Source organism: Maylandia zebra, linkage group LG6 (assembly GCF_041146795.1).
Source record: "Maylandia zebra isolate NMK-2024a linkage group LG6, Mzebra_GT3a, whole genome shotgun sequence".
NCBI lineage: Eukaryota > Metazoa > Chordata > Actinopteri > Cichliformes > Cichlidae > Maylandia > Maylandia zebra.
The window spans coordinates 26798717-26824656 of NC_135172.1; the positions used below are offsets into that span (position 1 = coordinate 26798717).

Sequence of the window (25940 nt, forward strand, 5' to 3'; positions counted from 1 at the left end):
CAGATCTGTTTATGCAGTAAATTTTGCTCCAAAATGTTTCCTCTCATTGGAATAAAATAAACTGTACAGCTATGGTTATAAATTTGACTTAATATATGCAATAGACAGCTGTGATGTCTTTTTGCCAGGATGCATAAGGATGCCAAGATGCATAGCCTGTACAGTGACTATGGATGTGATACATGATGTGTCCAGCATGTCCAAATTAACACTGTCAGATTTGATTTCAACACTATTAAAGTGTCTATATGGGTCCACACCAGAGAGTGTTAATTTAACTCTTTTTGGAGAGTTGGTACGTTAACTCTGATTTAGTGTTAAACACCAAATCTGTCTGGAGTTGATAATTTAACGCTTGCTAATGCTAACTAGGTGTTAAGAGTTTATATATTAACTCTCAAAGAGTATTTTAGTTTAACTACATAAGAGTTATCTTCTAATTAATTCTAAAAAGCGGGAATTTTACTGTTCTGAACTTCTAGAAATTTCTTTTGGAAATAAACGTTTACTAAAAAGACGCAATGGTTTTTGAAAAACATTTATTCTGAACTGTGCACCACAATTTCAAAACATTTTCTGAAAGATGTAACAGTGTACATGTTCTCACTTTCATTAGAATTGTGTTTATCAAAAGGTCTGACATAGGTGAGCTGGTAAATGCAAATAACAGCATTCTCATCACTTATTTCTTCAATACAATATGCATGTCCTTCATTCATCACTTTGTGGAACTTCAACGCACTTCTGCTCTCCCCCATATTCCATCTTCACAAGCATATCCTATGTGGAGATTGAATAAAAATTAGTTGACACTAATTAATGGCACAAATCAATTGCTAACGTAGAACCCAGTCAGGACATCATCTACTGCTGTTTGCTCGGATTTTTTTTTTTATGGGAGATAATTTTCAGGCTTCAAGTAGCACCATTATACCAACATTTCACATTCTAGACATTGTTTTAGGTGTATTTGACCAAAAGTTTGACTGAAAATTCACATGCAAGCTTTTTTTCAAGGCTGTGGTATTTGTCCACAAACAATACATTTCAGCTAGCTAAAACAGAATATTATGCTATCACCGAGCAACATGGCTAATGCCTTTCACACAGCTTTGTCTCAACTCCAAAAAGCCACAGAAGTAAAAGCTAATAATAATAATTGAAACAATCTTTGAAAAAATGACTTACCAAGCATGGCAAACAACTCAAATATGTAGAGCAAAATGTTCTGAAACGGCTTCACTTCAGCTTCGACTGGAGCCTATGGTGCTGGGGGCGGAGTCTGTGAATTTACTCTATTGGTGTCATAGCCCCTCTAGGAGTTCAGAGTTAAGAGGTCAAGAGTTAATGTTTCCATTGTAACACCTCCAGATTTGACATAGAAACACTCATTTTTAACACTTGTGTAGTGTTTTCAACGAGGATGTTGGTGACACCGAGTTAAACCACAAATGAAGACCCTGGAGTTTAGTTGCAGCTTGTTTAATTGTCTCCATGAACATGTGGTGAAAACTGAAATGACAGAAAATAAACTCCATCTCAACAGGCAGAAGCATGTTTACATCAATAAAGTGCATTACTCTCACTAAAACATTCATGTTAGCAAATACACATTAATATCCAAAGTTATCTGTACAAACTGTCATATAAAGTAACTTACGGCGTTCCGGCCTGATAATTCGGAGTAGATGGCATTAGATTACATCTCCATACTGCCTTTAGCATGAGCCTGTTTCTCAGCAAAACCGAGCGCTTGACCCAAACCGGAAGTGCTCGACCGGAACCGGAAGTGCCCCGCCAGAACGGGAAATACATTTTAGCGATATTTTCCTTTTAACTAAAACGTATGTAAAGCATGAATTATTCATTTTAACAACACATTAATTTTTTAATGGCAAATCTTTTTAGAATTATTTATTTCAAATTTATGAACCTATTTATTCAGAGAAACGCCTTAAGGGCAACACAACTTGATTTTAACTACTATCATTTTACACCTCAGAGTTACATTAAAAGAATGTGACTCTACTTAGGTAAGGCAAGGCAAGTTTATTTGTATAGCACAATTCAACAACAAGGTGATTCAAAGTGCTTTACAGAGACATTAGAAACAAGAACAAATAAAAAGCATGATTTAAAATTGATTAAAACAAGCAAATAAACTAACTAACTAATTAACAAACAAACAAACAAACAACAGTATATAAAATCAAAACAGATAAAATCAGAACAGTAGATAAAATCAGTAGTTAAATGTAAGTTTTGAAATTTAAGCTTAAAGTGTGGATTTGGTGCTTTATTCAAATGCAGCTGAGAACAGGTGAGTCTTCAACCTGGATTTAAATAAACTGAGTGTTTCAGCTGATCTGAGGCTTTCTGGGAGTTTGTTCCAGATATAAGGAGCATAAAAGCTGAATGCAGCTTCTCCGTGTCTGGTTCTGACTCTGGGAACTGATAAAAGACCGGATCCAGATGACCTGAGGGATCTGGATGGTTCATACTGGGTCAGGAGGTCATTGATGTATTTTGGTCCTAAACCATTCAGAGCTTTATAGGCCAGCATCAGAACTTTAAAGTCTATCCTCTGACGGACAGGCAGCCAGTGTAAGGACCTCAGAGCTGGACTGATGTGGTCCACTTTTTTGGTCTTAGTGAGGACTCGAGCAGCAGAGTTCTGAATGAGCTGTAGTTGTCTGACTGATTTTTTAGGTAGACCTGTAAAGATGCTGTTACAGTAATCAAGCCTACTAAAGATGAATGCATGGACTAGTTTTTCCAGGTCCTGTTGAGACATCAGATCTTTTATCCTTGATATATTCTTGAGGTGATAGTAAGCTGACTTTGTTATTGTCTTAATGTGTTTTTCTAAGTTTAGGTCTGCATCCATCACTACACCCAAATTTCTCGCCTGGTTTGTGGTTTTTAGATGTATAGATTGAAGTTCTCTGGTGACCTGTAATCGTTTTTCTTTGGCGCCAAAGACTATTACCTCAGTTTTGTTTTTGTTTAGCTGGAGAAAATTGTGGCACAACCAGTCATTGATTTCCTCAATGCATTTACCAAGAGCCTGTACAGGGCCTCGGTCTCCTGGTGACATTGTGATATATATTTGTGTGTCATCTGCATAGCTGTGATAGTTTATTTTGTTGTTGTTTATAATCTGTGCCAGTGGGAGCAAGTAGATGTTAAACAGAAGGGGTCCCAAGATGGAACCTTGGGGAACTCCACATGTGATACTTGTCTGCTCAGATGTGAAGTTACCTATTGATACAAAGTATTTTCTGTTTTCTACGTATGTTTTGAACCAGTTTAGTACAGTTCCTGAAAGACCTGTCCAGTTCTCCAGTCGTTTGAGTAATATGTTGTGGTCAACTGTATCAAATGCTGCACTGAGATCCAGTAAAACTAAGACTGACATTTTTCCACTGTCTGTATTCAGACATATGTCATTGAACACTTTGGTCAGAGCGGTTTCAGTGCTGTGATTCTGTCTAAAACCTGACTGGAAGGCATCGTAGCAATTATTCTGTTTTAAGAAGTAACTGAGCTGTTGAGAAACTGCTTTTTCAATGATCTTACTTAAAAACGGGAGATTTGAGATCGGCCTGTAGTTGTTCATTTGTGTCTTGTCAAGATTGTCCTTTTTCAGTATAGGTTTGATTACAGCAGTTTTTAGTGATTCTGGAAACACACCTGATAATAAAGAAAAGTTGACGATCTGTAACAGGTCTGACTCTAAAGTCTTTGAGACCTTTTTGAAAAAACTTGTTGGCAGGACATCTAAACAGCAGGAGGAGGAGTTCAGTTGACCTAAGATGTCCTCCAGGTCTTTGCTGTTAATAGGTTGAAACTGTTTCATGGTGTTTAAACAGTTTTTTGGTGGACACAGTACATATCCTGGATCTGCTGTTGATGTACCAATTGCTTGTCTAATTTTTTGGATTTTTTCAGTGAAGAATTTGGCAAAGTCATTGCAGGCCATGGTCGAATGAAGTTCAGCTGCCACTGACACAGGGGGGTTTGTTAGCCTGTCAACTGTAGAAAATAAGACCCGAGCATTATGGCTGTTTTTAGTGATGATGTCAGAGAAGTAGGACCTCCTTGCATTCCTCAGTTGTAAATTATAATTGTGAAGTTTCTCTTTATAAATGTCATAATGAACCTGGAGGTTTGTTTTTCTCCATCTGCGCTCAGCTTTCCTACACTCTCTTTTTTCATTTTTCACCAGTGTGGAGTTTCTCCATGGAGACTTTTTCCTTCCAGAGATAACCTTCACCTTAATGGGAGCAATAGTGTCCATTACATTTAACATGTTAGCATTGAAGCTATTGACGAGCTCATTGACTGACCCTCTGGACAGGTCAGGTGTTAATGGGAAGACCTGGTTAAAAATTGCACTACTGTGTTCAGTTATACACCGTTTTGTGATCACTGTTGTTGATATATTTGTGTGGGCTGAGATTTTACTTTCAAAGAAAACACAGTAATGATCAGACAGGCCCACATCAGACACAGTAACCTTTGAAATGCTCAGGCCTTTGGAGATCAGTAGGTCAAGAGTGTGTCCTCTATTATGTGTGGCCTCTGTTACATGCTGAGTCAGCCCAAAGTTGCCCAGAGTGTTACTCAGGTCTTTAGTCCCTTTGTCCTGAGGGTTGTCCACATGAATGTTAAAATCCCCAGCAATAATTACACAGTCAAAATCAACACAGATCACAGACAGCAGTTCACTGAGGTCATTAAAAAAGTCTGTGCAGTATTTGGGAGGCCTGTAAACATTAAGAAACACAACTTTGGATGGGGCCTTCAGCTGTAAAGCCACATATTCAAAAGACTGAAAACTTCCAGGAGATAGCTGCTTACATTGAAATGATTCATTAAATAAGACAGCAACCCCTCCTCCTCTCCTGCTCGCCCTGACCTCACTGATAAAACTGTAGTTAGGAGGGGTCGTCTCGATGAGAACAGCTCCACTGTTACTTTGGTCCAACCAAGTTTCAGTTAAAAACATAAAATCAAGGCTGTGCTCAGTGATTAAATCATTAATTAAAAATGTTTTCCCAGCTAGAGATCTAATGTTTAATAAAGCCAACTTAAGTGTTTTAGAGGTATTACTTGTCCCCTCGTGTTTGGGAGCAGTCTGTGGCACACAAGGTATGTTTACTATGTTTAAAGATCTTTTAGAGTGCAGCTCTCTGTGTTTTGACCAGGCCACATGTCTCCTGTCACCTAAAAGTACAGAAATTTTAAAACCTTCTAGTAAACAGGGTCCCAGCTTCTCCTGGGAAAAGTCATCACTGCCGTAATCCTCACAGCCCGGACCCTCCACACATCACACATCAGACTGCGGAGACAGGGCATGAAGAGGAACTAAGGGGGGCGAGGCTGGGCAATGCACCTCACATGTGACTTCGATTGCTCTGTTGAGGGTGGGGCTCGATGGCGAACCTTTGGCCGCTCTGGTGGGGGGTTTATGGGGGACAAAAAGGGATTGGGACGGGGGGTAGATCTGAGCCCAGCATTGACCCGCTCCATCATCTCCTCAGTGAATTTCAGGTGTGGGGAGGAGGGAGAAAGGGAGGGGGAGGAGGGTGATGGCCTGTCAGGGGTTTGGGGGACTGGGGAAGGTCGTGGTCCCTTGTCCTGGTCGTTGGTGTTGTTGAGAGAGTTGGAGGCAAATAGGGACCCCTCTTCTTGCCTTAGATGTCTCTCCTTTCTGAGGCTCTTCCTCAGATGCCATGGATGTCTCTCCTTTCTGAGGCTCTTCCCGGGTGGGGGCAAATGGAGCTCCTCCTCAAGGTTTCTGCTGGGCTTTGTCTGTTCTTGGAGTACTGTTTGTTCCTCTTTATGAGATAACTCCTCGTTTATCTCAGCCTTGGCACCAAGCACAGATGGATGACGCATGGAATAAAACAAGTTGGAGGTGAACAGTTTCACCCCTGACTTGTTAAAATTAAATCCATTTGCTTTGAACAGATGCCTGCGTTCCCAAAAAATATTAAAGTTGTCGATAAAATGCACTGAGTGGTCAGCACATGCTGATATAAGCCATTTATTCAGTGTAAACAACCTGCTGAATCTCTCGTCTCCTCCTCTGACCGGCGGTACAGGTCCACTGATGAATACAGCTGCATTCAGAGAGTTTACAGTATTTAATATTCCAGTAAAGTCCCGTTTCAGAACCTCCGACTGTTGTTTGGACACATCGTTTGACCCTGTATGCAGAACAATGTTTGTCACAGTTGGATATTCATCTGCAATTTGAAGAATTCTCTCCTTCAGGTTGTTGACCATATCGTTAGGAAAGCAGAGGACTTTAGTGTTCTTACCGCACATCCTTTGTACATCCTTTACGGCAGAGTCACCCACAATCAGAGTTTCAGGCCTAGCCTTTAGCTTTCCCTGTGGCCTTTCACTTTTCAACAGATTAGAGTAAAATTAACTCTACTTTTGCAAGAAGACTACTAACTAGGGCTGCTCAATTAATCAAATTTTAATCACGATTACGATCTGGGCTTTCAACGATCATTAAAAATGACTGAGCCGATTATTAGCCCCTCCCTCGTGCTTTACTCTCGCGCTGCTCCGTGTGGCAAATCCAGCGCACCTCTCTGCATTTCGAACACGTGTCACAACAATTAAGAGCAGCCAGTGTTGCCAACTTAGCGACTTTGTCGCTATATTTAGGGAGTTTTCAGACCCCCTTAGTGACTTTTTTTCTAAAAAGCGACTAGCGACAAATCTGGCGACTTTTTCTGGTATTATTGGAGACTTATTTATGACGACTTTTTGACGTGAAAACGCGTATCGCTCTTACTCTCAACAAGCAGCGGGTGCTGCCGTGGGCACCTCACTCGTGCCAAAGCTCTCCCAGGCGGAGGATAGTCCTCCCCCGCTGTTATCAGGGCAGGAGATGTTCACACCCATGCGTCCAAAGGGCAAATGAATCGTGCATGAGTGAAGCCGCTGCTCCCGCACTGACCGTAACGCAGTCAATTCTTCTTCTACTGTTATGCTGTTTTGTGGATCACAAGGTTTAAAACTACTTATAAACAAACACTCTCACACACAAAGTAACTCCACCAGAGTGCCAATTTCGGGTCACTTTTGCCAGTCCAGGCCCGGATAAAGGAGCAGGGTTGGAACTGTGACATTAAAAAACAATAATTGCTAAAAGAAATTTAATTTGTAGTTCTAAATACATTCAAACTGCATTTAGGACATTTTTTACTCACTTTATGTCTCTTCCACGATGTTATTTCTCTCTCCAACAACGTAGGTTACAATTACATTAGCATGACCAATTATACAAATTAGGCGATGACGTCATTTGGCGACTTCTAGCGACTTTTAGGACAACCAATAGCGATTTTCCTTACTGAGGAGTTGGCAACACTGAGAGCAGCGGTCCCCAACCTTTTTTGCGCCACGGACCGGTTTATGCCCGACAATATTTTCATGGACCGACCTTTAAGGTGTCGCGGATAAATAAGACAAAATAAAACTAGTACCAGTACCGAAAAAAAGAAAATTTATTCATAGCACATGTGAAAAGACCAAGGAAAACTGAGTAAACGATAAAAACGATAACAAAATAACGCTGAAAACCGATAAAAACCCTGAAAACTATACATTTCACACCTGAGCCTCAACTCTCACGGCCCGGTACCTAACGACTAACGGACCGGTACCGGTCCGAGGCCCGGGGGTTGGGGACCGCTGATTAAGAGGATCCGAGGGAAGCTCGGAAAGCTAAGCAGAAGTTATTTGGAGAGGAGAGTGACTGCTGTTGGTTTAAAAGAGAGGTAAAAAAAACTTCAGTGGTGTGGAAACATTATGGGTTCGCGGAGTCAGACGTGGATCAAGTAGACATAGTGTGTAAACTTTGCTACAGTGTCGTAGCTGCACCACAGAGCAACACTGCAAAGTTCACTAAACATAGATGTTTACATTTTTCATTTATTTTTTATATTGCAAACATTTGCACTGTTATCAGTATTTGCACACTATTTTATGACAATCTTTAAAGTCATTATTCAATACATTGTTATTGTTAAATAAATATCGTCAAATAATCGAGATCTCAATTTCAGTGAAAATAATCGTGATTATCATTTTTGCCATAATCGAGCAGCCCTACTACTAACACCAAAACATTTAACACTTTTGAATTTGCTGTGTAGGAGACACCATCAGTATGTGTTGCAATAATACGTTACATGATCTGCTGAGTTTGCAAGTTTGATCAGTTATAAAGAAACACATTACATAAAAGTTATAAATTGATTTGCATGTCCTTGAGTGAAAATAGCATTTGATCCACAAGTAAAACATGATGTTTCTTGTAGGTGGTCACCAGGTTTGCACACATCTCATCAGGGATTTTGGACCTTTGTCTTTACAGAAACACTCAAAATCATTTAGGTTTCTTGGCTGCTGCTTGGCAGCTCCAATGTTTCCATCTCCGTGCTTGACTGTGGGGATGGTGGTCATTGGGTTATACTCAGTATTGCGCTTCCTCAAGATATGGCAGGCTGCACGAATGCCAAAGAACTATGCTTTCATCTGATCACAGCAATTTTTGCCATGCCCTCTCTCAATAATTTATATGTTCACTGGCAAACTTTAAATTGGCCTCTGCATGTGGCTTCTTAAGGGGAGGACTTTGCAGATGCTGCAGGATTTCAGTCCATTACAGTGTAGTGTGTTACCAACTGTGTACTGTGGCTGGTTTTCCAACTGCCTTCCGATAACAAACAAGCTCTTCCCATGTATGTATGGGTTAATTTAACACCTTTCCCATAATCATCTTCACTCCATGAAGCAAGAACCTGCATTGAGCTCCAGACTGAAGGTGATTGATCGTCATTTAATATTTCTTCCACTTCTAAATAATCACACTGATAGTTGTCACCTTCTCGTCAAACTTCTTGCTAACACCCTTGTATCCCATTCAAGCAGATCTACCATGTTTTCCTTGATGTCCTTTGACAGCTCTTTGGTCTTGCTTATGGTGGTGGAGAGTTTGGAATAAAAGAAATTGATTCTGTGGACAGGTATGCTTTATACACATAATAAAGTTGATTGATTGATACATTTTTAATTCTGAGAGCCAGAATTCTAAGAGATCAAATACTTATATCACTCAATACAAATCAGTTTCCAACTTGTGTGTAAAAAAAAAAAAGTAAGGAGAGAAACAATCAAAAGGACTGTAAGTGTGTGTGTGTGTGTGTGGAACAGCAGAACATAGCCAACAGGTTGTTTACAAATTAACTTCATACACACTCTTAGGCCTGTTGCCAAATTAGAGGATGTTGAAGCTTCTCACTCCTGCCCTCTAGAGACTACACTAGCTGGAGAAGGTAACTAGCCATTCCTCAGTGGGGTTTACCAAAGTCCACCCAGGGAATCATTAAGAATTTCTATTGCTGGGCAACACTAAGCACATGGGCCCTAAGGACAAGTTAGCAACTTCACCACATTAAGTGGGTGGAACTGTGTAAATGTAGAGGGAACAGACTACATGGAAAAAACTACATATACAAGTAGACCAACACAATTCTGGCTATGATGCAGCTACTGGGAAGGACCTTGACAATTGAGCAAAATCCTAAATGTAATGTGAAGACCTGAACTTTTACAAAGACAGGACTACGAACTTTAGTTTGCAAAAGACAAACAAGTAGTCTGTTTTTTTTAAATGGGAATCTTTGAATCCAGTGCCATTGCCACAGGCTTATAAAATTGAGCACTTAGCCATGCAGCCTACCTTTAAAAACATTTGTCTAGGAATAGATTGATCTAAGAGCACAATGAATTTGAGCGTGATATAATAAAAGGATGTCAGCAACTCAATAAGGAAAATTTTCCTTAAATATTAGATTTATTATTTTTTATATTAGATATTTTTCTAGATATTCTAAGATCAACTTTACTGGTATTTATACAAAGTGAAAGCTTTCAGAAACCATAGTTATTCAAACCCAAACTGGGTTTACTGAACAAATTAGGTTTTTTAGGTTTACTTGAGTCATTTGTGCTATTTTAAGAAAACATAAAAATTAGATTTACTTTAAAAAGTTGTTGCACTCAAGTGTGTAAAGTAACTCTGAAGAAATTGGCTGTTTTGTACTCTAAAATGTTTGATTCAATGACAAGCCACTGAATTAACCTGAAAGAATAGAGAATTTTACTGAAATAACATCAAAGAAACTACAGAGGACTCTTTAAAACTGACAATGTAGAGAAATATTTTTTATGTGATTTGACAGGCTAATTCAATGACCTTGAGCGACAAAACAAAACAAACCTTTTTTTTCCAAACCTCCTTTGGCATTAACATCAGTACAAAAGCTGTGTGCTGGGAGCTTTGTGGCATCCAAGGCCAGGAAGCAACTGCAAGTGTATTGTGTATGTGATCCAGTACTTTTGTTTATATTGTGTATGGACTAGAGATGGCACGATACCACTTTTTTATGTCCGATACCGATATCATAAATTTGGATATCTGCCGATACCGATATGAATCCGATATAGTGTTTTTTAATCAACAAAACTGTTTTTTTAAATATCTTGCTGCATTTTGTATAAGTTCACACTCAAGTTTAAAACAACAACTACACTAAAGCTATTCTGTTATACCTGTATGCAAAAAAAAAATTTCATAGTTCAGCAATACTGATCAATCTAATAAACTTAAACCTACACCATCCTCCCTATTCTGGTATTTTAAAGAGTACTTAGCGTAAATATTAAGCAACCTAACTAATAGGGTTCCAACTCCCAGCAACAACAAAAATAAATAAATAAAAAATAGGGAACCACCCCTCACGCTCCACCTCATGATGCTTAATCGACGTAATCAACCTTGATTTGATGCAGTGTGGAAAAAAAATGCACAGAAATCAATTATTTTTCAAGAAATATTAAATAGATTCAACATCTTTCTTCAACAAATTGCAGACTGCACAGATGGTACCTTCCCAAAGGAAAAAGTACTATAGCTTACTAGGGTATATATATTAGACTTAATAGTCACTATATACAGTAATTGACTTCTATTCCTTTTACATCAAATTAAAACTTTGGGTGTCAGATAATTATTTATTAAAAGCTAGACATTTTAAATGAGAATAAGAAAGAAAAGTATTTCTTTGTGCCCCCTTTTCCCTGTTCATGCCCTATCAGCCCCCCTGGCTAAACTTTGCTAGATCCGCCCCTGCACAGTTACCAGCGTCAGCTAGGTAGAAAAAGATCTTGGTGTAGAAAGTAATATTAAATAAATTCTAACAACAGCTGATCAAACTTAAACGTGCTGCTGTTGTTCAGCCGCTGGTTTCCACTTTCTGGTGCAAAGTGGACCAAAAACAAAGAAGCCGATCAGCTGATCATTAAGCAGTTTCATGATTGAAGTAGCAGCAAGAAGAGGCAGTCGCTTGTTAAGCTTAACGCAGGAATGCTTTACAAACATTCAGAGATGGACTTACACACTTGCTTTACTTCTCTCGGGGATAACTTTGTCAGAGATGAAATGCCAGGTTGCTAGCGAAGCTCCACATGCTATCCAGACCACCGACAGGTCCCGCATGCCACAGCCGCTCTATCACGTGATGCATACTGCTCCGACGTGCTAACGTTCTGAGGTGAGTTATGGCGTGTTGCAAGTTTTGTGAGGTGCTTTCGTGATATTTAATGGATCGGATTACATTTTTTATTTTTCTCCGATATCCGATCCAGTAATTTAGGTCAGTATCAGACCGATACCGATACGTAATATCGGATCGGTCCATCTCTAGTATGGACCGAATAAACTTGGAAGAAAGCCGGACCAATTTAAAATATTAACTGATTTCCACTTTGATAGACAGGGAGAGAAAAATGTGCAGCAGTGAGTTTCTGCTGGTAGCGTGATCACCATGGGTTACTTGCAGAGGTTCATATCACACTTAGTTTTTGTGAAAGTAATTATTCATCAATCACATTACCCTTGAGGTTCAGTCCTTTATATGTATAGAATATGTAAATATATGTTAATCTCCAAACAATGGAGAACTAATGTATTCACTGACAGAAAGAAGTCTTCAAAAATAAATTGCCTAATATGATTCTGTAAACTTCCCACACACTCAGCTATGGCACGCAAAAGCTTTAACTGGCAGAAGCTGTTCTGACAGATCGAAAAAGCAGAATTTCACCTGAGAACCAGATCCAAATGCATGCAGCGAGATGTTTGCATACTCAGTCTCACCAAATGGTCAGAAACACACATCTGAAGTGAAAACAGTGATGGGTTTAACTCTGTGTTTGTGTTTAATTTCAGCATAATCACTGAAAACACTCAAGAGGCAGAAACCCGCAAAGCTATGTCAGTAATTTATTTGTTGGCAAACAACTTTCACTGTTACAACAAATATTAGTTATGAGATCATTCAACGTGGAACCCATACAAAAAGAATAAATAATTAGCAGTAATATTGTAATAATAATCAAGATCATAATAATTTAAAAAAAGAAATGAAAAACCCCAAAAATTAAAAAAATTAAAAAAAACAAACCCAGTGCCACTTTATTTACTCCTGCCAGCTTTCTTTCCTCTGAGCTTGTTTTGCTGTATTTAAACCAATAAACTGATAAATAAATAATTTCTCTCTTGGGGACATGGCGGGGTTTGTGGAATACATGTGCAAGCTACACTTCATACACTTATTCATTTTCCTGCTAAATAAGTAAACATTGGCTTCCCACATTGGACAGTGCTCTTGTGTGCAGATTTTTCACATTTTCAGTACACAAATATGGTGTAGCCATGATATTTCATTGGTAAGACTGACCCCTTTGTAAAATAGTAGATTCTCTGAGCATTTTTCTGTACAATAAGACCTCAAACAGCACTGTAAGTTATTATCAGTTGCTAGAATATTTGGCAGAGGATATGTTTTTAAAAACTATTTTTGTGCTACGTCTTAAATCTGGCGTCTTTGTAATTTTTCACACCGAGGCCCCTCGCGCAGGGTCAAAATGAGATGAGATCCTCTTCCATCAAAAGTCTAAAATGTAGCATTTCCATAGTAATCGCTTCCTTCGTCTCTTAACTACTTCAGTTTCCTGCTTGGTTTAAATCTACACAAGTGGCAAAGTATATAGTAACAACTAATTTGCAAAATGTACGTGACAGTGGTGTTGCTATAAAAAGGACCAGGATGAAGTGTGCGTAGGGTATATGCGTATTAATTAAGGGGTGCTTGACCGCCTCTGCATTACGAGAGAGTGACATGAAAGATTGTTTCTTGCTCGTTCTGCAGTCCTCTCGTGAACAGAACATATCATTGCATTTCAGAACGTTTTCACACACAAAAGGTTTGCAACTTAGGATTATAAAATAAAAGACTTGGTCATATGCAACATTTGTATCTGTATCTGGATTCTGTACAATACATAGAAACAGTTTGTGATTTCTTCATAATCCTTTGATAACGGAAAACTTTTACAGAAGAAAGGAGAAGAAACAGAACTTTTTTTTTCACTTCAGTCTGTTGTAATATGATCTTCCTTCTTTGTTTTCAGTGAAATACACAGTAGCCGCTGTCACTACGACTTGCAGGAATGTTACACCAGCCCAGACACAACTCCAGTTTAGCAGATACGAACAGGAAGAGAACTTCGAACATCAGTTTGATATGGTTACAGTTCAGCCGCCCAAATAATATCAGTGGTTCTTTTTCTTTTCTTTTCTTTTTTTTTTTTTTCTTTTTTTTGGGTGATTGTTAGTGAGGGCATATATCATACATCCTTCACTTGATTGGCAGGTAGCGGTGCTTCTTTGGGGCCAGTTTATGCTGTGAACACCAGAGTCTGACGTCCTGCTCTACCCTTTATTGTCGTGGAAACGTCATCCAACGTATGCGTCTTTAAGAGTTAGACAGACAGACAGACATACAGACAAACAGACAGGCAGCTCTTTTCACCCAGGGCTGGGGGCCTGGGCCCTGTTGTGGTGGTAGTGGAGACTATATGCTATAATCTGCTAGAGGTCCATATTGGTAAACTTGTAGGGCTACGGTCAATCCGAAGATTCCAAATAAAAGTAACAGGTACGGTAAAATTACAGAATCCCTCCCCGTTCCTTTTCTGTTCTGAGTTCAAACATTCCATTCTGGCTTGATGTTCACAAAAAGTCTTTTAGAGCTGCCCTCTCAGTCTGCACCTTTTATGACAGTACATTCAATCCCTGCTTTTAACTGGCCAGTGATGTCTCAATCATATTGTCATGGGCCGCCGTTAATGTTACACACAGTACCTCAATCCAGGGTCGGGCCAGCTCAGTCTGTCAGTCAACAACACAGAATGTTTTCACTGAAAGGTTGAAAGTGTAAAGGTGGGCTGGGGAGGGACAGAAGTCTCGACTGCCTCTATAGACTGGTAACCAGGTGAGAAGGGTCTACAGGCGGCTCCTCGGGTGATGAATCGGACTCATCCTTGCTCCCAGAGACCATATATCCATCACTGCCACCACGGCCCATGTGGTAGTAGCTCTGCAGCTCGTGAAGGTGATTCCTGGAGCCCAAGTTTGGCATGCTCTTATAATAGACATCATCCAGTTCAGGAGCAGTAGCACTCTTACAGGGCTGTAGCTCCCCGGAGCTGTCTTCCTCTCCGTCTGTTAAACCATTCATCTGCCCATCTGGGAGGTCCGTCAGCACTGGCATGCTGGTGCAGAGTGAGTCTCTGTGGTTTGGTGAGTGCGTGTGCTCATCAGTGTGCTCGTTTGTCAGCAGGGGAAAAAAGCTCTCGCTGGTCTCTTGAGGAATGCGCCGTGGCCGGGAGAAACTGTGAGGTGGCGGCGGCGGCGGGGGGTGGCTGTCTGGCGGAGGAGGCCGTGGCGGCAGGAGAGGTGCATTGGACTCCTCTCTGATAATCTCCAAACCCAGGTTCTCCTCATGGGGGAAGGCTACAGAGTTGTCTAGTACCATGGGGCCATTGTCCTCTTTACTGCCTCCCACACATCCACCAACTCCACTGCTGCTGCTGCTGCTGCTGCCCCCTGCCAGGCTCCCTGGAAGAACCAGGCAAGAATCATATTACACCACACATCTCAACATGTTAGCCCACTGACGTTAAATCATTTTGAACAAAAAGCACTGCCACTGCTACCCAAGGCAGAAACTTTAGCATTACTAGTAAAACAAGTATTAAATTTTTTAAATTGTATACTTTATTGACCCCCGTGGGGAAATTCCTCTCTGCATTTAACCCATTCACTCTGTGAAGTTTAAAGTCCCCACTCTAATTTTCAGAAATTAACAACAGATTAAATTAGTCCTGCTATGTGACACCGGACCCAAAGAGAGCGATTTAAAGGATGTCAGCTCATTTGATGTCATTGTCCAGGTTGTCTTGCTTTCGAAATTACAGTTTTACTTGAGCTCACCACTTTCAACAGTGCAATTTTCGCCAGCATCATATGTCTGTTATCCAGTAAAAAAAACCAAACCCCCCCCCCCCCAAAAAAACTACTGTCTGCTAGATCTGCCCACTACCAAATGTCACACAGGCAAAGCAAAAGGAAAAAGGATCAACTTCAGGTAAATCTACGCTTCACAATAGCTGCCAAAAGTGTAAAAGTTTGGTATTGACATATCAGCTGTGATAATATGTCGCAGTTGTTTAAGCTGTCTGCGAACGGTTAGAAATAATAATTATTGTAGATTTTAATATGTTGCTCACCACTTCTATTGTGCTGTTTTGTTGAGTTCACCTGAACCCTCAGAAGGAAGGGTTACTGCAAATCATTATAAATGACAGGCTTTTGCTTAATTCAGTTTAATAATCACCTGTCTGCATAAATCATTGTAACCAGATAAAAACCCAGATTCTACTCATTCACCCACAGAAACAAAAAGTGTTTACACGCATTTATAATTACTCTAAGACTATTTTTGTTGTAGTGAGTTAACAAGCAGTGCCACTTAATAAATCGAAATATTTACATCTGTTTATCAAAACCTTCAATTATATAAATGAAACCACATTCACCTCCATTGGCCATGCTGCTGTTCACCAGTTTGTTCATGAGGTTGTGATTGCGCTCCGTGGTTGCTCTCTCATGATTGTTGAGGTAAGATGGGATATAGTTGGACGTCAGCTCCTTGAGGATCTTCTTCTCTAGAGTTGTCTCCTTGTGGTTGCCGTGGGTGCCGTAGCCGGCGCTACGGTCGAGGATCTGGACACAGTCGCTCAAGTACTCACTGCTCGCCATGCTGTAGTTGTTGGCATGGTTACCATTAAGAGGGAGTGTATCCATAACACTGGAGTCTCTTGCGTTGTTCAGGATGCCCTCTGAGAAACAATTTTAAAAAGTGCTAATTATTAAGATGTAAGAAAAAAACAACTCCCAAGTGGTTTTTTTACAAATGAAAGATTTTAATTATTGTTTCACATCGTAGTGGGTGCTGTGAATTGAGGATTAAAAATTAGCAATGATAAATTTCTTGGAAAGAAAAATGCTTCAAGCGTCCATAATTCATTAAGGAGAATCTTCATAAGTACTCTTCTTTTTCAATTGCTGCTAGCACTACAACAATACAAAAAGAAAAGTTAAAATTTCACTGAAAAATGTTTTAAGTAGAACTTCTAGTAATTATACAGGAGTTATTATCACATCTCATCTCCCTGCTGGTCGACTAATACTATAGATACTGTATATCGACTGGAAAACCTTTTGGGGAAAAAAGGTTTTGCATAGGTTGGATTTAAAACATTAAATTGCTTTAAATTCAAGAAAATAATTATGTAGCTGAAGTAGTTTGAGTAATAATGTAGTCCATACTTGTGTCTCGGTATGGTGCTAATGGACAGCATGAGGGAGAGAGAGAGAGAAGAGAAACACAGATGTGAATTTAGACATTGACAGAAACACATTTCAGCCACCGTTACATCAACAATTGCTCAACAACTAAAGGCAAGTTGACAAATTTTAAACACAAAAATCTTACATAATCATTACAGAACAAAATATCTGTGCTTTGTTATAAAGACAGAGAAAGAAACAGCATAAGAATCATATTTAAAATGCTATAAATGTAGATATTAAGCTTATGCAGACACATGCTGTTGCACAAGCAACACAAGGCCAAAATGACACATGCATGTAAAAATAAAAATAAAAGTAAATCTAACATTCATATAAAATGTAATATATAAGAAATATTTCATGGTTCACAAGTAGCTTTTTTAAGATATAGCAAATCTGCAAATAGTAATTTAGATAGAGTTGTATGCATATATGTACAGTTCAGTGTCATTGATCATCTCACTTGGGAACCATAACATGCATGCATCAAAATAGAAAGCACCTTTTAAACTGAAAGAACCATGCAAACTAAATCAATAAATAGATAAAATAAAGCAACTCTATGCTACATTTAAAAATGTTGTTCATAAATGGAACATCAGCCACACCTTGGGTGTTGTACATGCCCACAGCTGGGTTGTTATAGACTGCCGAGTCCCCCAGGAGCGTGTTATAAGGATTGTTAGTACCATGGGGACGAAGGAGAGCATTAGTTATAAGATGATTAGCCATGGCTCCTGGTACAGGCAGATAGAGAAAGAGAGAGGAAAAGCAATAGCCAAGTCGAGAGAGGAGGAGAGAGGAAAAGCAACAGCCAAGTCAAGAGAGAAAAAGAGAGAAGCACTCAGGAGAAAAAAAACAGAGTGGAGATAGAGGTTAAAGGAGAGAACATGTAGCCATTGCAGAGTGGAAGTAAGCAAGAAGGAAAAAAGAAGAAGGGAGAGCGAGATGGAGAGTGAGTGTGTGGAAGAAAGAGGGAGAGAAGAGGACAAGTAAATCAAACAGGCTAACAGTTCAGGGAGAAAGGCAAGAAAAAGCTTGACAAGTCATTCTTGCAGCCATTGCATACAGGCTGAGGGAGGGAAAGGGAGAAGGAGACAGAGAGAGAGAGAGAGAGACAAAGAGAGAGTGCCATAGCTTGGAGCAGACTGTGCTGCAGTTCAATACGCTTGAGCAGAGAAGCATGACTACAGGACAGTTAATGGACAAAGGGGCCACAGAAAGTGTTTTCAGTGCATTTTCTGAGAGACTGCTCATATACACATTAAGACAATGCAAAAAATACAGGCAACAAATGGGCACAACAGCTCTTATGCATTCATCCTCATGATGCTATCGACACTGTATGAAGCAGGCTGTGCTACTGCTGCCTGTGCATGTCATATAGCTTTAAAACAGAGAGGGGAAAAACAGGTTCAAATATCTCTGTGGTTTCAGCATAAACTCAAAGCAAAACATGATAAGAAATAATTATCTTTATCAGTTTTCTTTTCCTTTTAGTACCTTAGCAGCACCACTAATGAGGTGCAGAGATGGCATTATACATGACCAACCACTGTGTATGTGACGACCTAGTGGAGAGTCTGCATCATGCAGTTTTTCTTTTTGCTTTTCTTTTCTGCTCTTTCTAGCGGCTTCAAATGCAATCTTGCTAATATTATACAGTTGTCACTGACTGTGTGGGATCTGAACTTATGGTTATGTAAACTAGCTACATCTACGGATGCATCCCGTACCCAGTAAAATCATGTCTAAAGGCTAGTAAATCTATGAAAAATATAGGGGCACAGCAATTTTTTACTTCCCTAAGGCATTTTTTTCTCATTTCTACACAATGTAAACTATAAACTTATGATTCCTATGCCATTATAACCCAGCATTTAAGAACTACATAAGTCATATATTGTCATAATATTCAAAAAAGGGGAATATATGCATTCTAGATCCTTTCAAATGTATGACTACACAAATTATTCATCAAAACTACAAATTACGGCGGCGTAAGAAATTGTAAGCTCTGACACATCAATCTGCTGCAAAATGGTAAAGGTGGAGGGAAATTTGTCATAGCTGGACACACTGAAATGAAAATCACATTAAGGATCTGTTATCTTTAATTACTTGAACTGATCCCTCCTTTTCTCGGTGCTGCCAAAAGTCAGCCACCGCTACGTGAATGCATGAGTTATTTACTGGTTGATTATGTGACGTGACGTCATTAGTCTCAAGCTACTGGAACTATTGTTGATCTTAGTTTTGCGGATGTCATCTGTAGATTTCCAGAACGTGTGTGTGTGTATATATATATATATACACATGTACATGTGTAAATATATATATATATATATATATATATATATTGCCTTACTTTAACCTTCCTAGTTTCTGGCTTACGTAAGGTGTTTAGTTGGCCATGACAAAAAATTTAGGTTGCTTGAAAATGTGTGTATAGCATCTCCTAATGTTGTTACTGCACAAATGAACCAAAGAGAAAATGATTCCCTTTTTTTTCTCCTTCTGGTCAAGCCTCCAAACAATCAATGTGGCATGTAGCTCAGTGATGCGCCTGTTTTACAACAGACTCTGTGAAAGTGTTGCCACATACACTAAGTAATATAACTACACTGAAAAAAGGCCTTGTTGGATTTACTTAATTCAATAGTGGACACTGGTTGCACACAAATGTTTTGCTTTGGCAGAAACTTAAACAACTGAGTTAAATCAACACAACTTATTCATATTCAATAACCCTGTGCATTTTGTGTTGATACAACGCGATTGAAACATGTTTAGATGAAGTAAGTTAAAGCTCTTGGAATATTTTAATCCTTCACAATTTTGTCATTTTATTTTAACACTATTCAATAACTTTTACCCCAGTACTACTCGGTCACTTAAATACTACATGTTGTCTTCATATTACATAATGTTCAACAAAGTCTAGAGTCTGGTTACCATAAAAATTGAATGGATCTACAACAACTACCATCCTCCTATCTTTATCCTGGTTGCAGGGGGGCTGGGGCATGAAATCCTGTGCAGTGTCGCAAGATTTAACATTGCTATATTATTGACTTACTTCACTCGAACATGATATGAAGAATTTAATCTAGCCTCTCTGCATATAATGTAGTTTCTACACTATATAGTTACACTTAACTTTAAAGCATAAGGCAATTGTGTTAAATACACACAAGATGCTTACATAAATCCAAGAGATGGCCAATCAATTTTTTTCAGTGTACAGCTTCTTTAGTCTGACTCTGTTATTGTAAGCTGGTACTGTCAGAGTTTATTAAATACACATGTGAAAACAGTATTAGCTGATAGACAATTATCTTTTACTGCTAGGGTTCCAGATGAAGTGCATACCTTTGATTTGCAACCCACACCCCCCTTTTTTAAATCTTTTTTTACATTAAGTAACAGCTACATTTTGAATTAATTGAGAATATCATAGAGTGTTTGAGTTTCACTAAAATGAAAAACAGCCACATAGTAACAACTGACTCCTCTATTCCTGAGCATACCACAGAACCTTTTTTTTTGGTCATTGCTGTGTAGGTCTCTCTTCTTCATTATAACTTAAATGACCTGGGCATAACAAGAAGTCGGTCTCTTATCTGACAATCCAATTTATTCCATTCCACCGTTATCCAATAAGTCAAAGTATGTAGTTATTTCAACATCTACTGGCTAAGTAGCTCCGTGTGGCATTCTTTAAAGTGTGAGGGAAGGAGGAGGTGTGGGAGTCTTAAGCCCTGCCTCACTAAGTGTGTGATAATTCAAGCGCTGACACGCACCATGTCTGCTTTAGTATCAATCTGTCATGCTAACAGCTTATTAGTGGCCTGAAGAAAGTGAGGGCCACACCTCAGCTTAGAGTCTAACAAATGGCAGCATGTGTTCTCTTGTGTGTGTGTGTGTGTGTGTGTGTGTGTGTGTGTGTGTGTGTGTGTGTGTGTGTGTGTGTGTGTGTGTGCACGTATTTCAAACTGTGTGGCCATTTGGGTATCTATGCCCTCATTACCCTAGCCCTCGGATAGCCATACCCATTGAGTTCATTCCTACAGTCCATTACACTGTCCTACTCTGAAGGGACTGCAATACACAGCTCTAAATAAAGTAGGGATACACTGAACTGGGCTTATTCATTTAAAAGGTTTGAGACTACAATAGCATACAAATTCTCAGGTGCAAATCCTGCAAAGTTTCGCTCTACTTAAAATGAAACGGGATGCTATGTGATGAGTAATGCTGTGAATTCATCTAAAAATATAACATTAATTTGCATAGCACACTGTATTATAACAAAGGTGTTATGGTGTTTAGTTTAAGTCCTTAACACATACTAACTTAAAGGATTCAAACCTACAGCAGTTAAAGAAACATCTGTCCTTGCAAAAAGAAGATTGGTGCTACAGCACAGTTAGCGCTTCACTCTGTAGATTTAATATTGTGACAATAAAGTAGTTTCAGTTTTGACGGGAGCCTGCCCAGACCTCTCCTTCCTGCGAAAAAGCAGCTTTTGAAGCAGCAAAAATAAGTAAGCGATATTTACACTATCCTGCTAATCTTCCGATCTTCAAGAACAAAATACCATTATCGGTAGTCTGGACCGCAGCTACTTTGCTAAATGACAGCGTATGCTGCCTGTGCCTCCCGCTATTAATAAAGCAGATAGGGTGACAGTGATGAGGATGCAAATTGTAGGTATCCCGTGGTTACCTCTGTTGAGCGTAGCAGAGCTGTTGATGTCTCCAGTGATGAAGGAGGACTCCTGTTTCCTCACAGTGTCATTCCACATCCGCCTGATACGACTCTATACGCATGAGAAAAGAAGCGAGAAAGAAAGAAAAGGGTAGAGACGGTATGGGCAAATTTGTAGAGGGGAAACAATAAAATGCAAGGGAAAAGAAATCAAAGGAAGAGCCAGCAACAGATCAAGGGAGAAAGGACACGACAACAAAGAAGGGAGAGAAATATAGTGAGAAAGTTATAATATATGGGAGGCGATTGGCAAAAAAAAAAAGGATCAAATTAGTGCAGGAGAGGCAGTAAATGGGGAAAAAAACCCAAAGCAACATCCGACAAAAGAGAAACAGGTAGGGAAAAATAATCATACATCAGTGTTTTTTGTACTCCATATACATTTTTTAAGCAACATTGTCTGTCACAGTCAGGGTTTTGGATCTCACACTTTCAACAAAACATCCATATTTTAAGTAGAGATGCACTGAATGTAATTTTACTGGACTATTGCATTTTTCTTTACTATGCTATGTTTTCTAACCTTTCTTTCGTGGAGAATTTCCATTTTTGCTCATAATAAAACATAGAAAAGTTTTTGAAACAGTCAATGTTTTCCAATACGACATCAGGTTACTGAACCTACTATCACTCCCACTCCAACAAACCCATAATCGAGTGCTCCAGGTTACTGGACACAATATTGAGCTTCTTCATTTACTGGCAAACAGTGCCAACAACAGTATATGATGCCAACTGAGCTGGGCAGATCGTGTCAGAGTTGGAGCTAATAAATGCTAAACAAAAGTTACTCTGACTTTGCTCTTATTGCAGAAAAGAGAGTTCTGAAATTACTAATGGATTGGCAGAACTATGAAAAAGAGTACATGGCAGATGGCTACACTGGTAGATTACTGGCAACTGAGTTAGCAGTATGAGGAAGCCAGATACATTTACAGCTTATAAGATATTACATTTTGCTTCACAGAAGTAATATATCTGCACAGCAATTAAAGTTGTTTTTGTTGTCTAAGGTGCACTATCGGCTATACCCTTGATCGGATATACTAGCCGACTGATCGGTGCAGCTCTAATTTAAAGCCCCAAAATAAACCGAATGGCATTCCAACTTAAAGTCGCATTTAATGTGTTTGCCTAAAATATGAGACGAGTTGAAAGTGAACAGCGATGATCCAAAACCCTCATGGCGTTATCTGGCCTCACCTGAGAATCTGCTGTGCTGTAGCGTCCAGGTGTGCAGGCAGGTAAGCTCACCTGTGAGCCTGTGGAGTAGCGGCCCGGGGTCCGCGAGGTGGTGGTTTTACTGGAGGAGGATATAGAAGTCTCCACGCTCTTGCCGCTGCAGCAGTGGGTGCGCAGACATTTGCCGTACTCTTTACGCACCTGGGCCCCAGATGGTGGGAGGAGGAAAAAAGCGTCAGAAACTGTAAATGCACTCTCAGCCAGCGCGTACAAAAGAGGGGGAATTGATTGATGTTTTTGCTTTGACGTTGCACATAATGATGCATATTTTCAAGATGACAGGCCGAGAAAGAAAAGACAAACTCTTCTTCTACTCAACTTCCTTGTGCAAACACTAAACCCATAAATTTAGACATTAGAAGATTAGCTCCATAAACTTTCCCCCATCAACATCCTCCCCAAGCTGCCACATATTCATCTAAAATGGACATATTCCTTAGGGGGAGATGTGATGCACTTGTACACACAGAACATCTGCATTTAGATCCCAATCAAGTTAGAACAAATACGACTGTAATTGCTTTTTAACAAGCTCGTCGGACTGGCAGGCATATATTGCCACATGCTCTGTTTGAACAGCTGTGTGGTGAGTTGCTCCATGCATCTTGGGAGAAACCAAGTTGGGTCGCAGCCAAAGAAAACCTCATCATTGTTCTGAGGACATCTCTCTGGATACCTGATCCCGTGACCTAGCACATACCTAAGTATACTGTGCACACACACCACACTTGTTTACTGGTCATGCACTTGAAACTAAAAATTGTCTGTGGGATGGCAGCCAGATGAGAGTATTAAGCATTTGATGAATCTTCTTTCCATATCCTACTTCTCTTCTGGAGTCCCAGGCACTGACAGTGTGTGGGAGACTGTAAAGGTATCCCGGTGTGTGTAGGCTCTTCCTGGAAGCCACACATAACTCAAGTATAAAAAAAGTACACACATGTGCTCACAAATGCCAGTAATCCTTTAGGCCAAGGAAACCCAAAAAAATATACTGAAGAGTTTGTTTTGGGTTTTTTTTTTAATTATAGAGGACTTGAAAGGTGAACCGTGTGTTAATGTGAGTCATAAAATCATAAAACTCACTTGAGGAAATTACTTCAAGTTTCAGGCAATTAGACTTCAAAACACTCATGCATGTCCTCTTCCTGGGTCCAATATTTAAAACAATTAGAGCTGAATATTATCAAAGTGTATAATATGCTATTTCAGGTGCGATGACCCTGCCTGATGATGGAAAACTTTCTTTGCTGCTGCTAGAAGAAGTAAGACAAGCAACTCAGTTTGTTACCTGCTGCCTCAAGGCAAGACAGACAGTGACAGCGAAAGAGAGTGTCAGGTAGCAAGAATGAAAAGGTGAGAGAATTGAGCAGTAGGGATACTGAATGACCAATCAAACCTCTGTGACAGCTCTGCAGATATTTTTGGTGTCCCTGTTGATCGTTTCTGGCTCGCATGTGTGCCTCTGTGTGTGTTTGTATGTGTCTGTCACACTGGCAGCTTCTGTCTAGCTTTGTGCCTCACCTTTTTCTGCAGTATGCAGTGGAAGATGAAGATAAACATGCCCTGCAGAGAGTTGAAGATGGTGAAAAGGTAGGCCATGATCACGGTGCTCTCGTTGATGTACATTAGCCCGAACGCCCAGGTCAGACCGAGCAGACACAGCAGAGCTATGGCCCCGATCACCCAGGACCTACAGGAGAAGACAAACAGTGAAAAATGAGAGATGCTCGTCCTGTTACTGTGTGTCATTATCAAATGAAATTCAAACATGAGAAGTTTGTCTTTTCCCCCCGTGGTGAAAAAACTAATCAGTCAAGGCTGACGCATGAGGGACCATGAGACGATAGAGGGGTTAGAAAGGGTTCATTATGAGCCCCAACACTGTAGGAGTAGACTGGAGGAAACAGCGGGAGTTTTGCTTAAAAGAATTAAAGCCTTATAAAAGGGTTTAGAGGAGGCAGTGCGAGTGGATCTTTTCATTTAGATCCAATCTCCAGAGAGCGAGGAGAGGTTATAAGCGAGCTGACGTCAGCCACGGGTATCACGAAGAAAAGCATTCTTCACTGAGCACACTTTTCCCAAGCTGCAGCCAAACTTTCTCAGTCAAAGTATATGACAGGAGGTAAAAAATCATTTTCAGGCAGAAGTAGGTCCTGAAGTCTGTTAGTGCACTTGTGACTATAACAGTTTAATGGGAGTAGATTTGATAAAAGTTTTTAAGGCTGCAAACCTTCATTTCAAATAAAGGCTATGAAGAAGTGAGTCATAAAGGCCAAATGTCAGAGAAACTTGGTCATGCGGAGGCATGTGTATGCATCGTAAGTCCTTGTCTGAGAATGTGTGTGTGCGCGCACGTGTGTGTGCATGCGTGTGCGTGCGTGTGTGTGTGTGTGCGCGCGTGTCCACGTGAGTGTCTTCATCGGGCAGTAAGCAGAGGGACATTACGGCCATTATAAATGACATTTCCCACTAAAGGTCATAGATTTGTGTCTGCCAGAGCCGAGATGATAGCTGTTAATTTGATTGGCTGACTGGGCAGTGATCACCTCTAACACAAGTGATAGAGACAAAGAAAACCGGCAAGGAAAGAGAGAGCAGGAATGGAGATAGAGAGAGTGAAAAAACGCAGCGGGAGAGATATTAGGAGAGTCATGAGGAAGGAAGACAGACAGAGGAGGAGAGTAAGTGAGTGAGACTAAGGTGATTGATTCGATGTTTCCCTCTGTGGCACCATTCAGGCGAGACAGAACCTCCAATAAAGCTCGTCTGACGACCCTCTTCAATAAAGGGTATGCTCATCTCTCTTTTCCATCCCACCATTTCACCTCTTCCTCCAGCGTTCCCTTGAGTCATGGTTTCTCTCTCAGCTCTGTTTCCATGAATTCACATCTCACCTTTATAATATTTCAATAGCACATTAGGTCTATAGGTCACAGGACCTCACAAATCACACACGAACAAGAAATCCATTTTACAAGACAGGTTCACGGTTAATTTAGGTGTGTGCATAGACTACAGGAAGACTCCACAGACACATGAATAACAAGCAAACCAAACAAAATGTCTCTAGGAA

General features: G+C 39.9%; 1 protein-coding gene and 1 long non-coding RNA gene across 10 annotated transcripts in view; both read right to left on the reverse strand.

The window, feature by feature from the left end:
• Window positions 1-522: 522 nt before the first annotated feature.
• On the reverse strand, window positions 523-1878 carry LOC143419191 (uncharacterized). Its single transcript, XR_013099167.1, has 3 exons — window positions 1661-1878; window positions 1189-1512; window positions 523-780 (listed from the first exon to the last, which is right to left on the reverse strand). It is a non-coding gene; the product is annotated as an uncharacterized LOC143419191 (long non-coding RNA).
• Window positions 1879-12361: 10483 nt separating this feature from the next.
• Window positions 12362-25940, reverse strand: part of adgrl3.1 (adhesion G protein-coupled receptor L3.1) — a 118816-nt gene continuing 105237 nt past the window's right edge. For 2 of the 9 annotated variants that reach the window (XM_004564228.5, XM_076884952.1), the window contains 7 exons: window positions 24389-24557; window positions 22826-23005; window positions 21581-21674; window positions 17461-17589; window positions 16829-16846; window positions 16036-16338; window positions 12362-15055 (listed from right to left, as the gene is read on the reverse strand). In XM_004564228.5, the coding sequence (XP_004564285.3) occupies window positions 14412-15055; window positions 16036-16338; window positions 16829-16846; window positions 17461-17589; window positions 21581-21674; window positions 22826-23005; window positions 24389-24557 (1537 nt within the window). In that variant the 3' untranslated portion in view covers window positions 12362-14411. The remainder of the gene's footprint in view (window positions 15056-16035; window positions 16339-16828; window positions 16847-17460; window positions 17590-21580; window positions 21675-22825; window positions 23006-24388; window positions 24558-25940) is intronic. The other 7 variants (XM_076884959.1, XM_076884953.1, XM_076884958.1 and 4 more) reach the window with 5 other exon arrangements.